A 17,906-nucleotide genomic window follows, 5' to 3' on the forward strand; every position below is an offset into this window, starting at 1 on the left:
ACACTGTGCAATACATTATTTAGCACTCAAAGGGAACTAAAACCTGTGAAGGGGAGAAGGGATTTTACTGTGTAAAATCTACAAAGGTGTAAAAGATCTCCAGAGCTGGGAAGAAAATAGTGTATACTCAACCTCTCTCTATATAGTCATTGCCTTGACCTTTCATAACTGGCACAAAGACTGTCACCTTCATCCCCTGACACCCCCTGCCAAAACCTGGGCAGGAATTTTGTAATCTCATTACAATGAGAAATAAGTAAGTGCTTACACCGTGACAGCATAGAAGGAAAGTAAATAGTTTAGATTTCAGTTATCTCTTTGCTCTAGATGGAAATCCTTCAAAGGTCACAAGGAAGTGTGAGGCATATCCCTTTATTTCTACCTTTCTTTAGGGGTGAGCAAATATCTGCAGATATATACTAGATCTGGAAATAATAGACCTACTTAAAAAATATATATATTAACCATTCTGTACAAATTAATGAGAAAATAAATTGCATGCACTTTCTTTACTTCTGAGGTGGCCAAGGAGTGTTTGGGAACATCCTTTCATTCTTCCTATCATCTCTATGGTGGTCTGCATTGTGCAGCCTCCCTAGGTGCCTGCACTTGCACAAAGTGGAACATCCTTGGCTGGGCTTTATTTAAGGTTATTTACAGTGCAGTCCTATACAGATAGAAGTAAGTCCCATTGAGTTCTACAGTCCCTGCTCCCCAGTACATGAGTAAAGAACTGCAGCGTCCATGTGTTATATGTCCACCAGCTTAACTTGCTTTTATAACCTCTCTGCTTCTTTCTCTTTGTTTAGTACTTTGATAAGAGAGATAAAAATAAAGATAAAACTAAACAAAATTAGCAAGTAATAAAGCCAAGATAAAAGCAACAAGAAGAGTAAAAATAGCACTGCAACAAATAAAACAGCGCAGATAAAATCTGAAATTTAAAAGCAGCAGCAAACGCCCTCGCCTCCTGCAATATGCCACAATAAAATACCTGAGTAAATAAAACCATTTTTACTTGGCACCAAAAACCCATAAGAGGGGTGCCAGGAGTACAGTCCCAGGGAGGGCCCTGCATAGAAAGAGAATGCATTGCTTTTTTTTTCCAAATTTGCCAAGATGTTTGTTCTGTTACTTACCTGTTGAATCATCTACCCATCTATTCATCTGTTTCTTGACCTTATCCATTTTGCCTTTCTTATGAGTATATCTGATAGATACAAGGAAATAACTGAGACAGTTTATGGGTAGACTTACATGTTATAACTGGTGTTGTTGTCAATGGTGGGATGATGGTAACCTTTCCCGATTCACCTTCTGCACTAGAAGCTACAAACAAAGGGAACAGAAAAACCATAATTTGTATGTATGTTCATTTGTGTGCATTCTTTAAACAGTTAAAGCCATAATCTCAGCTTTCAGGGCCTGGTAAATGCTATGATTGTGCTTTTGCACCAGTGTGCAGAAAGCCCATGGTGGAAGATAGCAATCCAAAAGTTGGCAATTGAAAAGCAGTGTGTGAAACTCTTATAAGAGCACATTCACCACAAAGTGTAGAATATGCATGACTGAGATTGGTGGATACTCTAACTATACCACCTGCTGACAGTGGTTCTCAATTTCAGTGAAATTATAAATATGTATTTTCTTTTAAGTTTGTATATCAAACTAACAGATATCGTGAATGGGCACAATCCAGCCAAAGTTAATCAATCTTTCAAATCTTTATCATCCAAAATATTGATGGGCTCTGACACATCTTGGCTCTGGAGGATGTTACTGCAACAGGTATTATTAGATACATTGCCATCCACTGCTCTAAAACTTCCAAGAGTCCAGGAGAGGACACAATTAATGGTTTGGGTTTGGCCAATGAGGAATGCCTGATCTAGCCGATTGCTGTTGCTGGGCCTGCCTTCAGTGTCTTCAGATGGAAGGTTTGGGGCACAATCTAACTAAAGATAGTTTGCTATACATCTCACAGATATCTGTGGGGGTTTAATTGATGGTATAAAATTAGACAAACATAGATAAAAACCCAAAGAAAGAGTCCCTCACTGAAGGTAAATGGAAAATTGTACTGTGATAAGAGGCTTTGGCTATAATAAAAAGGAGTGAACCTGGCACAAGACCTCTAACTACCCAGCACTCAAGTCCTATTGATAGTAAGCGCTATTGATTTTAATGGAATCTGCTTCCAAAATAATGCTCTTGGATGATGATGATGATGATGATGGTAGTGATGATGACCTAAAATGTTAATCCCTGCCTAGAAATCTCACACCTGCCCTGAAAAAGCCTTACCCCTCATTTATGTCAGCCGGGTTGGTTGAGATTCAACACCATTTGTCATTTCTTCTTTGTTTCTATTTCACATTTTCCAGTGCTGAACTTTGGCACTGAATACAGGTTTCGGCTTAAATCCTAGTAAGGAACTGTACCAATCAACCGCATCCCAGGATGCAATTCACATGGCATCAGTAATGCTTCCTGATTCAAATGAGACTCTAGTACCCTTTAACATACAATGAGACCGATAACATTTGGTACTATTTGCACCTGACATCTTTCCGCAGGGCCTGCAAGACAGAGTTGTTCCACCAGGCCTTTGGTCAGGGCGCAGCCTGACTCCCTCCTCTGGCAACCTGCACAGAATTTTGCTTAACGGTTGCCATCAATTTGATTTTAATTAATTTTTATAATGAAATGTTTTTAGAATGTTTGATTATTTGATTGTTTGATTATTTGATTGTTGTTAGCTGCCCTGAGCCCGGCTTCGGCTGGGGAGGGCGGGATATAAATAAAAAAATTTATTATTATTATTATTATTATTATTATTATTATTATTATTATTACTACTACTAAGCAAGAGTTTTAATTCTTCTCCCCGGCTGCCCTGTATAGAGGGAATTTTTGTTCCTTTTCTGTCCTGCCTCTTAGCCAATGTAGTTCAGGAAACAGAATGAGGGACCTGATTAAAAGATAAGCTCAGGCCTGAAGACTTGTGGGTCTTCAGTAAGCAACTCCCAGACTTGTTTGTAAATTAGGGATCACCTCAGTGCTTTTTTTCTGGGGTGGTAACATTTGGATTTTGCATTTGGGAGCTACTTTGTTGAAAAATAACACATACACACACTAGAATTTACACATCAGATACATTCATATGAACAAGGCTATGGAGGGATAATGCAAAGTGATGCCCCCCCCCCCCTTGTCTATCTTGTTTGGAGTTTAGCTGCTGTACATACTTCCGTATTTACTAGAGTCTAATGCACCATCAAATCTAATGCAAACTCAATTTTCAGAACCTTGAAACCCAAAAAAGTATTTGCTGTCGAATGTAAATGTGCCATCAAATCTAATGCACACCTTCATTTTCACAACATAATTTGGCCCAAAAAGGTGAGCAATAGATTCAAGTGAATACAGTAATATGCAACTTTAAAATGTTAGTATGTTAGTATTCTGACAGACTTCTAACCAGGAAACATGCATTTCATACTTTATAACTTTTCAAGGAGAGGCCCAAATCGTACTTTTCTATTTGATCCCCATTCAATCCACATTAAGATGTCACTAAATGTTTTCGCTTCAGGAAGTACAATATTAAAATACCCCAGTTTATTCGGAATTGTTAAACATTTAACTGAAACAGTATTAAAAGGGTGAAAAACTCTTTGAAATTCAAACATTTGCATGACTCACAAAATAGAATGAGGTATAATTTGAGTGAATTGAGATATTCAATTACATTGGCACTTTTTTTCTTGTAACAGAAGCAAAGGAAATGAGTTTTTACCTTTCTGTTGGATGCTGCAGATCATGAATGCTAGGGCCCATAATGGCACCCTCATCCCTCTACCAAACCCCATACTGGATGGAGTTCGGTGTTAAGGTACTCAGCCCGCTTCTGGCCAGAAGGACTAGTTCACTTGCACTCTCAGAGGCTTATATAGCAGGAGGTTCTGTCTATTTTCCCAGCTTGTTTGACATGGTCTAACAAGGTGGGGCTGTGAGGATCTTAGCAGATACAGGGGTAAATAGAGGATGCGCTTTCAGTTCCTTGATGACTGGCTGAGCATGTTTGCCTTTTGGGAGGTATATTTTTTTTTGTCAAGGTTCCATCTAATAAAGGAAATTAGAAATGAATAGCAAAAAGGTAATATTTCTTCCCCAGCAAATGCCATTGAAGATCCTGGAAAAAAAATCAAGGAGCTTTTGAGTCAATCTGTGGTTTTCTGAGTGACAGGCAGGTCACTGTTTAATATTCTGGTTACTGTGTTAAGTGATGCCCATCTAGTGTGGCAAACGCCTCTTTTCCTTGTTAGTGCTGAGAAGGAGTGAAAGCTTTTTGAGGTATGAAAAACTATGATAATTTGAGACCTTCTATTCTGAACATTCTGAAGGACAGATCGTGAAGCTGAGGCTCCAGTACTTTGGCCACCTCATGAGAAGAGAAGACTCCCTGGAAAAGACCCATGGTTCTGTTCTGGGCCTGGTGTGGTTCAATATCCTTGCAAATGACTTGGATGAAGGAACTGAGGTGGACCTTCCTATCAAATTTAGGTAGCTAATACCTCAAGACATAGAATCAGGATTCAATATGATCTTAACAGATTGGAGAACTGGAGCAAAACTAACAAAATGTAGGGACAAATGTAAGGTTCTGCACTTAGGCAGGAATAACCAGATGCACAAATATAGGATCGGTGACGCCCAACTTGGCAATAATACATGTGAAAAGGATGGTCTTAGTAGACCATAAGCGTAGCATGAGTCAGCAGTGCAATGCAGCAGCAAAAAAGTTGATGCTATTTTATGCTGCATCAACAAAGGTATAGTGTCCAGATCAAGGAAAACAATAGTACTGCTCTATTCTTCCTTAGTCAGACCCCACCTGCAGTCCTGTGGCCAGTTCTGGGCACCACAGTTTAAGAAGGATACTGACAAGCTGGAACGTGTGAAGAGGAGAATGACCAAGATCAGTGCAGTGTGGCCATTGTGGCTGCAGCATTGAATTGGCTCTGTCATTGTGCATGCTCCCCATGTCTCACCCATCCTCTTCTTCAAAAAAAATGGTGTCAGGAAATCAGGTGTGTGATACTGTGCTGCCTGTGCTCCCTGCCAATCACTGCTGACACCTCCCAATGTATTATTCTGTGATGCCACCGATGCAAGTGGAACGGGATAGCTTACAATCCATACCCTAAGAGGATGGCTTGATCATTTTTCAGTGTCAATGTTTTTCTGTTTGATGATGTGAAGTAGGAGAATGTTCCTGAGAATGTCTGATCAAGGCACAGTTAAATAGTCATTGCCTAATGTTGTTTTCTGACTGGAGGTAAGCAAAGTTGCCTACATGTAGACCTTTCAGAAGCAGGACTTGTTTGCTGCACTAAAATGGAGAAGGGTCACAGTTTGGTTATAGAGCCCACGTTTTGCATGCAGAAGGTCCCAAGTTCATCCCTGGCATCTCCAGTTGGGGGAAGGGGGAAGAATCCTGGCTGAAACTCTGGATGACAGCTGCCAATCACTGTAGACAATATTGAGCTAGAATAGGCCAGTGGTCTAAGGCAGTTTCCTATGTCCTGCAATGTATGCTGTATTGTTTTTAACACTCAATTGGAAGCTGCCCAGAGTGGCTGGGGAAACTCAGCCAGATGGGTGGGGTATAAATAATAATAATAATAATATATTATTATTATTATTATTATTATTATTATTATTATTATTATTATTATCAGATACTTGTCTGCTTTGTGTCCTAGCAGGACTGACAGTTCTAAGAAATTATTTTCTTTACTCAATGTGAAAGCAAATATCAGAACGCACTATCATAAGAGATGATGAGGATGAGGGCTTCTACACATCTGCACAGCAGCTATTTCTCAAATGCTCTCCAAAATTCATAGTCAAGTAGAAAAACCAAATAATACTATCTGAAAATGGAGGTGTTTGAGAATAAAGGCATTTGAGCTAACAGACCTATTTGCTCAAATACTTTTGGGAGCCTGGTATTATCTATTGACTGTTCTAGAAATTGGTTATTTTCAGCTCAGCTGTGAAATTCATTGTTGTCTGAGAATCAATTGCTGTCTTTTGAGAGAGTTCTTTCTCTCCCACACACCTTTTAGACACTTCCCCCTTTTTTTCTTTGAATATCTTTTCAGAACTCACAAGCAATATTGCTTTATGGATTAATGAGATCAAAAGGATTGCTGTGCCTTACAAAGAAGCCTCCTTAAGTAAATAAAAATGGTTTCTTGTCATCCTTAAAGCACCAGCAGCCCCCCCTTCTAACAGCTATTTAACCATGACTACTTCAGATCGTTGCTCCCCTTGTCCTGAACAATGGGCAATGAACTATCCACCTGCCTACCTAACTACCTATCTAAATTGCAGCTACGAGGGTTTACCATATATGCCCTAACTACAACAAGCATGGCCAATAGTCAGGGATGCAGGGAATTAAAGTTCACCATCTGAAGGGTCATACGTTCCCCATGCCTGCCGTAAAGGCTTTGAACATTTCTAAAGAATAGGAAGACCACTTATGCATTGCCAAAAAAAGAGGACAAAGAGGTGCTTATTTGCTAACAAACAGGTGAAGAAAAGTTTGCTCCTGACATCTGGTACTAAGGTTCAAACTACATGGAAGTCACCAGGGAGATCTATGACTGCATTGTCTCGTATCATCTCCCCTGCCCCCCAAGCAGTCACAGGGACTTGATTTGGACTGGGCAGTTGTGCAGCGGGGCAGGGGGACTAAATCCTAAAGAGGCTATGTGGGAAGGGAGTGGAAATTTTAATTTTTTAAAAACTTACTGTTCATCTGATGTGCTGTGAGCCAATTTGGCACCATTTGGGCACCATTTTGTCAAAAAGTAACATACAAATAGAAAGAGGAAGAGGAGGTGGAAATGCCCCCAGTGCAAATGCAGAACAGCATGTGTAGCCCTTTAGGACCCAGTCACAGACTTTATGTCAGAGCTTTCCAAACTGTGTGTCGCGACACGTTACTGTGTCAGCTGCAGTGTGTAGCTATGTCACACAAATGCTCCCGCGCTTCTCCCAGGGCTGGAAAGGAGTCATTGTAACCTCCAGTTTGCTAGTAAAACTAAATAATTGTATCGCAAAATGATGCATGTCTAAAAAATGTGTCACCAACATGAAAAGTTTTGAAAGCTCTGCTTTATGCCATGCTATATGTTTCATTAAACAAAAAGAAATATTTTACGGTGAAATAGAAATATATCAAAAGTTATTTTCTTATTAACTTATTTATTAATAAATTGGTAAGTCCCAAACTTTGATTTTTAAGAATCCTTGATCTCCTCAGATATCTCAGCTTTTTGCTTCTCCCGCCTCTCTATATTTAGTCAATATAGCAGCATTTGGGCTATATTCACAATTTTTAAAAGATCATATTTATTTTGTGAGATGAAGCAAAACTGGGGGAAAGGAAAGGAAATTCAAGAAGGCACAACACTCCTTCTATGCTTTTGGACAGATGCAACAAAAATCCTAGTAAATCCTGTAGCCCATTGAGTTCTAGACCACAAGTAATCTCAACATGCATGAAGCCAATGATTACACCCATGCTGTACTATTTACTTTCCAGAGGCACAATATGAATGTAATACTTATCATCTATAGTATTTATATCTTCTGAACCTGTACGCCAGTAGGGAACTGTTCTTGTAAAGTTCTTGGTGTGGCAACATAGATACTTATCACTTGCTGAAAAGAATATTGACACTGTATGCATATTTGTCACTCCAATTACTACCAGCATGTACTGCTGTTTCCTGGAAGTTTCCAGTGATGACTGTGTATGTGGCTATAGGCCTGTGTGGAAAGCAACACAGCTCTGACGTGGTTGGTTGGTTGGTTGGTTGATTGGTTGGAAGGTTAAAGAAAGGCACATGAACTGAAGCTGAATCCTAACAAGATGGAGGCACTTGGTTTGCTGGTTCACAGGTTGGTGTTCTGGATACGTTTTTTTAAAAAAAAAACAATTTGCAAAAGAAACTTTATGGAATGAAACAAAAGATATATAATTCCAAACACTAGAAGAAACAAATTCCCAGGACCGTTTATTATATTACATTCATTAATCATAAATACAAATATTAGTAAAAGAGAGATTATATGTCTAGTCCTTCACAGAAACATATAATAAATCATAACTCATTGTGACCATTGAATGTATCCAGACTCTGAAGAGAAGATGCAATTATTGATTCTGTATAAGTGTATACCATGCTGGTATTCTGTTCAGATCTTCCAATTTTGCTGTATTATTGAGCAAATCAGACAAATAGTGTAAAATTTGGTCTTTTTTTTATTCCCCCCCCCTAAATAATTTCACTTCAGTGGTCAGCTTCTCAGAAACCACCTAGGACCACAACATTTCATACCATGCCTCTATAGAGATTCATTGTATTCCCTTGAATGAGCAGGTGTGCAACAATTAGAGTAGTCCTTGAGCATGCCAGAGACAAGAGTTCAATCTACCGGTATCTTTCTCCCCATACTCTTTTTCTGTGTGCACTAAGGTGGTTGTTGCTGCTGCTTTTGAAGGGAGCAGGGAGCCATTCAAACACGAAGCATGCCCCCTCAGCACAGAATGGTACAGTCCAGGAAAAACTTTTCCATTACTTTCTGCTAAAAGTATAAACTGTCTTAGAGTCTCAGTGAAATGAATGGGCCTTGAAGCAATGATCCGATTACATCATCAGATTTCAATTAGATTCCTCTGAAAACCCCAGCCTGCGATGATAAATTGAGACACTCTCCCTCAGATCATAATGTTTTCTGTTGTATAACACCCCTTCTGACATAAGCTATAATACTGCATCTTGTCTCCATTTTACACTCCATTAAAGACCATTATTACCTTTCCCCCCGCTTGCAACATTACTTGTAACCTTGTAATTGATGGTGCCGAATTTGGTACTGAATTTTGTTACTACTTTCAATTCAATAGGATCCAAATAACATTTTCCATTTTGCTTCAGATGCCCTTTTTTTAAAGTCAAATTCTGACTGGCAGCTGAATCCTCAGCTGAATCTGAACCTTTCAGATTCGATGTGAGGCATAACATGTTGGTGGGTTGTTGCTTTTTACTCTTCTGCATGTTTCAAGTGTAGGTTTTCTTAACACATGCCGTGTGCCATCCTCCTAGCTTTTTCACTTTCCTCCCCATTTATGATATCTATCTTGCTAGTCATGTTATCTGTTCTATTTGATTTTCAGTCTCCAAATGCACACTGAAAAACAATAGATTACTGCCCATTTTCTTGAGGGATTTATTTTCAATACAGTCTTTTTGCACATTTAGGGCCAAACCACAACAGATGCTAAATACATGGTTTCATGTTATGTGTATATGTAAACTATTAGTAGCAGCTGCTCAGATGCCAAATCAGGATCAGGATTGTGGTGAATGAGCAGAGGGAGTTTAATGCAGAGGCGGATTTAGGGGAGCACAACCAGTTTGGTTGCACTGGGCGCAGAACCCCAGGAGTGCTAATGGGGACGTCACATCTTTGATTTAGAAAGAAGCGCAAGAGGCAGAGGGGCGCTAAATTTTAGCGTTGCACAGGGCGCCACTGAAATTTGAGATCCCAAGATCCTCCATGGTTTAATGCTTCTCTCCCAATGCCCCCATGATAACACAAGAAATAGGACCCAAACTGAGCATTCCCTTGAAAATGGTGGAGTGCAAATGAAATTGGGAGAATGTTTTTTGTTGTTTCTCAGGGGCAGAGGGCTGTGCTTACCCTATTTTGCTGTATGTGGTAGCTGGGGTAGAGGGGATATTTTTATTTCCATATTGTGTACATAAAAAGCAAGTAAAATCTTGTTCACACACATTCACAGCAGCCCACATCTCTATCTTTGCTGACTACCAGCCCAGCAGCACCTCCTGGGATGCCTGTGTGACTAAATGCTGTTGCGTAGTAGTGACATAGGTATTCCAGGAAGTGCTGCTGGGCTGGAAGCCAGCATGGAGACAGCTTTGTACTGCTGTGAGCACACACACAAGACTTTTACTTACACAGTGTTTAAAGAATAATAAAAAATCCCTGAGCCACCTTGATCAGTAAAATAAGGCAAATGCAGTCCCCCACCCCAATTTTTCTCTCCCTCCCTGCAATTCTCACTGTATAGTAGAAAACTGCAGACACTCACTCTCCAATTAACAAGGCGTTGCATGGTATTGCAAAATGGAAGGCAAATTTTGGCCCAGCTCTCGTATAGATTAGTCCTGTTCAGGGTTCCCCACAACCAAACATGCCTTTTTTCAGGTTAGTCATTTCCATTTCCCACCCCTTTATACCAACAGTGAGCATATAAGGTCATAGTCAGAATAGACCCATTAAAATTAATACTTAGTCTATTGATTTGGTTGGATCTTTTATCACCCTAAGTGCCCACTAAGCATGCTTAGCCCTCACTGGCCTGTTATCCCCATTCCTTATATTTCCCTCCCTAATTTTTGTTTTTGTATTTTTTTGTGACCCTTGGTACTTTGCTCCTAGTCTCCCACTTATGCACAGATGGACTGTTTTGATTGTTTCCAAATTCAAAGAATTAGTTCACTATTACTTACAGAATACAGATAGTAAGATTTGTTTTATATCAGATCACTCCATTCTTGCTTCTGTAACGCTCCTTCTCTAAAAGCATAAGTTACAATTAAGGAATTACTTAAGGATATCAAGGGTATTATCACTTGTCTGCACGAGTATCTGTAATGTTTCATGCTTTATCTTGCTTTGCAGGCTCATTAAAAATGTAAATATTTGTTTATGTTTATGTTTTATTTTTAATAATGTTTATTAATTTCAAAAAAAAGCTTATGCAAAATTCTGCAAAACATAGTGCTATCAAACAAGATCTGATGACAATATACATTAGTCCATATCATGGGCATAGCCAGGATTTGTGTCAGGAGGGCAGGCTTTTTGTTGGGGAGGGCAGAACCTCAGTTAGTTAAGTATTTTTATAGATTTACTTGATTGGGGAGAAGCTGCCCCCTCCCCCCGCAGCAACACCCATGGTCCATATAAAATTATAGATCACTGTCAAACAGGCATAAAATAAAACCGAAATAAATAAAGCACAGGTATGTTAATGCATGGAACTATTTACAGCATAGACATAATGGTTAAATAAGACAGGACTACAAAGCATGAACCTTATTATACCAAGGGAATGTAATTAAGTATTCAAATTCCCTGATTCACTGTATCAGCCATATTCATACATAGGCCAAGGGGGTGGGGTCCTTTTCATTTTATTGCTGATGCTTTAATGAGATGCAAATGTTTTTCAGTTATGATGTTAAGAAAATTTGTAAATTATATTACATGTCTGAAGGTTAATACATTTCTTATCTTTGACCTGAAATGCAGTGAGTGTTGTTGACCTTTGAATAAATCTGTTCCTTATTCTCTGACTGGTTGCTCTTAAGCTACACTGAGTTTGGAAGCAACGTTCTTGCTGGTCTAAATGTATAGCTAAATCTGAGGTGCTTAATCAGTAGGTCAATACATTTGCCTTCTTATTACACAATGTTATGTGATCCTTTTCAAGCAGTCCAGGATGTTTGATGAAGCTACTTTATCTGAATCAGTGGTTAGCTGTTTGCACACCCCAAGTTTGCATCTTCACGGTTCATAAAACCTGGAAAATAGAATGGAGAACAGAAAAAGAGCAGGGCTTCCTGCCGAGAAACTGTGTGCATGTGTACCAGCAACTTAAATGGAATGCAAATACCTCTGTACATGAAAAGCACACGTGACACCTCAGTATCCAAACTCCTGAAATGAGCAAAAATGTTTTAAATAAATATCATTGCACATCACTCCAATCTTTGAAAGGTGAAAGATTCCAGGGGTTCCAGACACTTTACCCAAGGTTCATGTTTCCTTTTGGAAATTAGGCACAGTGGAGACTGTTGTGTCTTTATGATATATGGTTTATTTACACTTATATACAACCCGACCCTACAATGGAGGGGTTCACAGCACTCCAAGATAGTATTGCTTCTCCCATAGCTGCAACTGTGGATTCAAACAAACATCAGCCATGGCTCAGGTCCTCTTTCCAGCTTGCCGCCTTTACCAGACTGCAACCTTTTTCTTCTAGGTCACATCCCAACCAATTCTAAAACTCTGCCTCAAAACTCTGGCATTATCTTCTAAATCAGAGCTGGGTGAGGAGCCCATCCCACTTCCAATCTGGTACAGAGCTTTTGCCTTTATAATCGCTTTCTTAAGGGCTCACCACCTTCCTTTTGTTCTCTTAATTGCCCATCACCCCAGGTGATTTCCTGATAAGGAAACAGGGCTGGCTTTTATTTTAACATTTCTGAACCCAGGAATTTTTGGGGAATCTGATACCCACAAACTCTTAACAATATATTTGATATGCTTGTTTAGCTAAGTATTTAAGTAAATGACAGGATGACAAAATAGATAGCCAGTAACAACTGAAGTCATACTATAGCCAAGTACAGAAGGGTAGTGATAGAGCATCTTCCTCTGCATGCAGGGGCTCCCAGGATATTCACTTGCCAGGGCAATCTGACTGTCCCTCAACATATTGGGCTATTTGCACACTGGAAGGAGTTCCCAAATATTGCTATGTAAATATTAGCAAAGTTCAAGCTCATCCCTTCTCAGAGATGGGATGAAACCAGATTGTCCTGTTTAAGCTGGTTGTCATCTTAGATTTAATGTTTTCAACTGAGATAACTTGAAACAAAGTCAAGCATGCATTGGATTGTACTGCCTAGTGCTCAGTGCTCCTGAGAGCCAATTCCAGGAGGCACATTCCTACCTTTTGGAATGTGGACAATATTCTATAGCTACTTCTATGCTTGGCTCTCATGTTACAGGAAAGACCTGCAACTTTTTCATCTCTCAACTTCTCATTTTCCCCATCTTAAATTCAGTTATCCATGTTTCTGCAGCAGTTTATGATTTTTTTTATAAAAAAACCCTCACAAAGATTTGCCAGCATTTAAGTATGAATTTCTCCCAATAAAGACAGTTTTGCATTTATGCAGTTTTGACTAATGTACAAAATTGGCAAGTTGTTTCCTCTAATTAAATGCATTTTTATGTGCTATTTTCACTAATATATGCATTTGTACACACACTCTCTCCCCAAAGATATACATTTTTGTAAACATTGGTTGGCTAGGGAGCTGCATCACCAAGCTTTTTTTTGAGGAATAAAGCAATTGGTAGCTGGCAGCTCTGTGTACTGTACATCTCTAGATCAGTTCCCAGGACAATAGAGAAGCATCATATGAGACACATTTCAGGGCATATCACTCACAGGAAAACAGATGAGAACTGGAAAATATAAGATATTGAGCATTAGTGCCTTATGAACACAGAAGCAGAACCAGCACCAGAGGCTTATATTTGTTGGGCACCTGCTGAGGCCCACACTCCAGCAAGGAGCCTACTGTCAACCCTAAAGACCTCTGACCCTGCCTGTGCTTCTCATTGTCTCCTGTTCACCTGCCCTATTCCAGCAATTGAGCACATTTCAATATATGGGTACAACAACAAAATTCACACATACATATATGTTTATTCATTTTATAATATCAAAATCCATGTTAACAAGCTAACAAACATTACAATTAACATTTCTGTAAACAGATGGAAGATATCCATGGATGAAAAACATTTCTTCCATAATAAAAAATATCCACTTTTAGCCAACAAACCTTTTTCAATTGAATCCAGATTGCTAAGATATCAATCACAGAAAGCACATGGATATAGAAATGTTGTCGTTTTCGTACCAATTAAATTTGAATCAAAGTAGCAGCATTGCAAGAAGGCAGCCCAAAGCACACGTGCATTAATCTCTATCAATACCACCAGCAGTTCTTCCTGTAACATGCGCCAGCAACAGCCTTTGAGCTGGAGATTGTCAGGTTCTTGCCCTTCCAGTTCAGGCAGAGATGAGCCAGACTTAAAAGTTGGACCCAGCTCTTGCAAATCTCATAGCTAGATGCCAGGTACAAAACAGAATGTCAGACTTTCCCCCACAAACAACAGAATGAGAGAGGGTGTGAGAGGAACAGAGGTAGAATGAACAGAAGAAAGGATAGTATGTAGACCTCATCAGTTTTCTTCTGCCCAGGCTGCTCTAATAAAGTACAGATCTGTTGATCGGTGAATTGTTCAGACTTCTTACTGTGTGTGTATTATATTATGTATGACCTATTCCAACCAAGATTTATGGTACCTCAAGGAACAGCTTGACCTTAACACTCCCTGGGAATATATTTACCTTGAGGTCAATAAATCTTGATCCTCATTTCAGTAGAAGTTAATTATCCTCACAATATCATTTCTTTAAAAGGAAGAGTGGCCTTAATAATTCACCAAAGAAGAACATTTTCCAAAACTACAAAATTTGCACTTAAACAATATTTTAGGAATGGGGAAGTTTATCCATTGGGTCCAAAATGGTTTCTATTAATGTATGAATTTTAGTTATTTAGGGGACAGGGCCTGAAACATGGCGCTTCCTTCCTCACAACTAAGAGCTTGCCTTTAGAATAGAAAGGAAGGATATTGCTCTCCCATCATCATAGCCCCAAAGATACTAAGCCACCCACTGTCAGTGGGTGGGGCATGTTTTGCTCCCACTGTAACATTCTGAAGTGCAGCATTCCCCCACAGGAAGAAAAGGCAACCATTCATTGGAATTGGAGATCCCAGCAGTTCAAAATCAAACTTGTCCCCACCCATATAGTCAAATTGTGGGTTGTGTTGCTTGGTCACCCTGAAGTGTGACAAAATGTTGGGTGACTGACATAGAGAATTGTTGGTAATTATGTAAGAGTGACCAAGAACAATATAGAGAAGCGCCTTTCTCCAGATGATGCCTTTGTCTTTCTCTGCAACTCTGCTTACAAGTTTAGCTGTTGGCTGGTATGCCCAGTTGAGGGACAGAAAGTAAATGTTTTATTATCATCTCCTGTCAGTGGAATGCATGTGACAAACTGGAGATTTTCTTAATGTTAATTCAGTATTAAGGGAGCATCCGGCACACCCTTGTTGCCTAGCTTCCCACTGTTGTTCTTGACTGCTGTTGCTTACATTCCCATACATTCCCAATCTTGCCTTCTCCCAACCCATACACCTGCAGTGGGATCTATGGATTAGGAAAACCTTCAAGACTGGCCTGCATATTAGATAATCAAAGGATAGACACCAGTCTCTCAGGAGCACTCCCATTGGATAGCCCCTTTCAGGAATCCTATAGCCCAGGCATAGGCAACCTCGGCCCTCCAGATGTTTTGGGACTACAACTCCCACGAACCCTAGCTAACAGGACCAGTGGTCAGGGATGATGGGAGTTGTAGTCCCAAAACATCTGGAGGGCCGAGGTTGCCTATGCCTCCTATAGCCCGTGGTCATGGTGCCTCAGCCAGTCTTTGAATTGTTGTTGGCTAAGCTAGCACCATAACAACATTGCACAAAGCTGTTACACAGCACCTGAAGCATTCAGGACATAGTCAGGCCACTATTACTTACTTCAGTGATAACATTTGGCATTCATATGTGGTAGGAGCAGGGCTTTTTTTTCAGCTGGTGGGCGCCATAGCCATTCTGAGAGAATGAGGGAGATGTTCATGTTGAGTTCCGGCACCTCTTTTTCTAGAAAAATAGCACTGGGTAGGAGCCTGTTAAAATATCGCTGACATATTCATTGCAGCAGTTTGCAGACTTGCACAGTTTGTCTGGCTGCTGTGTCGGCACATTTATTTAATTTGTTTTTTACAACCCATCCCAGTCTGAGAATAGGTAACAAAATTATAAAACAAATATTAAAATATGACATTAGGGTTCAGCTGGGCCACTTAAACATAGCATAAACACAGCGGCAAATACATCACTCAGTGCAATGCTCTACATTCATTATTATTGTTATTATTACCCAGGCCCTACAGAAGCTTACAGCAACATAGAAATACATAATTAAAATCAGTTAAAACAGGATCAGTTAAAATAATAGGATGGCCCTTAAAAGTATATATCTTGGGTTTCAAAGGCCAGAGTGAAGAGGTTTGTCTTCAGCATATGATGAAAGCTATACAATGAAGGTGCCAGACGTGCCTCTGTAAGGAGGAAATTCGACAGTTTGGGGCTGCCAAAGTGAGTGGGTGCACAGGATGCATCCATGGATGAGGCCTTTCCCCCTGAGTTCACTGGGAGTCATCCATATCTTTGCACTGGTATATAATAGTCAATCTGAGCATCAGTGTCGGCCCTTTTCTTGACCCTAATGCCCACCTCTAGGCACAGTTTCAGCAATTCAGCAAGAACAGGTGGGATCTGATATTTCCAGGCACAAAATGTTTTAAGGTCAGCACTGGTCCTATACTGCATCTGTCTGCCACATGGACAATCAGGGAACAACCCATGCTGAAACATAGATTTGGGGTTTAGGGTTTGGAAGTCCTGTGGCAATGAGTCTGATACCCGGAAATATTCATAGTTCATTTTGAGTGGAGATAGACAGACAGATGGACTTGTACCTGGGACATATCTGAGTCCCACGCTTGATACAAACTAACTAAGCTTGGACCTGTCACTTTCTCTCATTTTCAGTATTTTATCAATAGATGGAATGGTAGTGCCCTAACAGGGTTGCTTTGGGGACAAATAAATGCTACCCAGTAAGTTAAAATGCTATGTTAATTATAAATATTAATGTGTATAAATAGTATGAACACACTGTTTTCAGACTCGAGGGCGTCAAAAAGGGTTACAGGATGAACCCTGTCCATCTCTAAACCAGTACCCTATTTATAACAGTGTGGGCAACAAAGTGTCTATAGAAAACACACAGTCAGCACCTGAAAGGAAGGGTCACATTCATTCTTTGTCCCCAGCATCTGGTATGTAGAAGTATACTGCTTCTGAGCATGGAGGTTCTATTCTATTAAGGCTGGTGCTTTAGACAGCTGACTTTAAAACAGGATAATTCTATGGCCCTGCTCATCAGTTACTTCTATGCAGGGCATTCACACACAGAAGCAGCAGGACCAGTTTGCTGTCCCTACCCCTGATGGACTGAATCTGCCACTTCAGTTGGCAGCAGCAATGTTTCTGAATACCACTTGCTAGAAACCGCAGGAGGGGAGAGTGCTCTTCTACCTGAATCCTGCTTCCTGGTTTCTCATAGGAATCTGCTTGCCACTATGAGAACAGGATGCTGGACTAGATGGGCCATTTTGGCCTGATCCAGCGGGCTCTTCTTATGTTCTTATGCCCTCAGCATCTGTATATGACATAATTCCCATGGAGTACTCTGATTCAGACCAGGAGCAGCATGCACTTGAAGAATGGGAGGCAAGAGGGCATGAGACAACAGAGTAGAGTCCAGTTGATAGAACCTCCCTCCCACCAACCTCTGGATGTGCCAAGCTCGACTGTTGAAGAAGGAATCCCAGATGCTTCCTCTTCCATGCCTATGGAGAGGCGACTGCCAGAGACTGTGGCAGATGCTTCCCCACCAGGGGGCAGGGATGACTCCAGGGTGTGGTCTGATGTGCCACAGTGGGAGGATTTGGAGGTGGAGACACGCCCGGCGTTCTCTCAGGGAGAAGAGAAAAGAGGATATGTGACCCCCAAGACTTACAACCCTATATCTTGTAGGAGGCCCTGTACTGTATTTGGCTCTTTCCATGCCACTGAATCTGCTGTAATAAGTATCCCTTACTTATATGTAATGCACCTGCTGTCATGTTTTGGGTGGGAGCCAAGACAGTATGTTGTATCTGGATATTTGAAGAGGAACTTCTGGGTCCTAATCTCAGGGAATCCCCGATTTGTGAACAGCTGCTCGTCTGAAG

The 17,906-nt window shown here is 40.3% G+C and overlaps 1 protein-coding gene and 1 long non-coding RNA gene across 2 annotated transcripts in view; one reads left to right on the top strand and one right to left on the bottom strand.

Moving 5' to 3' along the window:
* LOC308479858 (mucin-5AC-like) overlaps positions 1-3,921 on the bottom strand; it is a 63,896-nt gene extending 59,975 nt beyond the window's left edge. Inside the window, exons 1-2 of the mRNA XM_081010836.1 lie at positions 3,800-3,921; positions 1,258-1,329 (exon numbers count right to left, since the gene is read on the bottom strand). Coding sequence (XP_080866962.1) covers positions 1,258-1,329; positions 3,800-3,872 — 145 coding nt within the window. The 5' untranslated portion in view covers positions 3,873-3,921. The remainder of the gene's footprint in view (positions 1-1,257; positions 1,330-3,799) is intronic.
* The window catches only part of LOC308479928, a 76,615-nt gene that overhangs the window by 43,810 nt on the left and 14,899 nt on the right, over positions 1-17,906 (top strand). The window lies entirely within an intron of this gene.

Source organism: Podarcis pityusensis (genome assembly GCF_964106645.2).
Source record: "Podarcis pityusensis genome assembly, chromosome: 1".
NCBI classification, from domain to species: Eukaryota; Metazoa; Chordata; class Lepidosauria; order Squamata; family Lacertidae; genus Podarcis; species Podarcis pityusensis.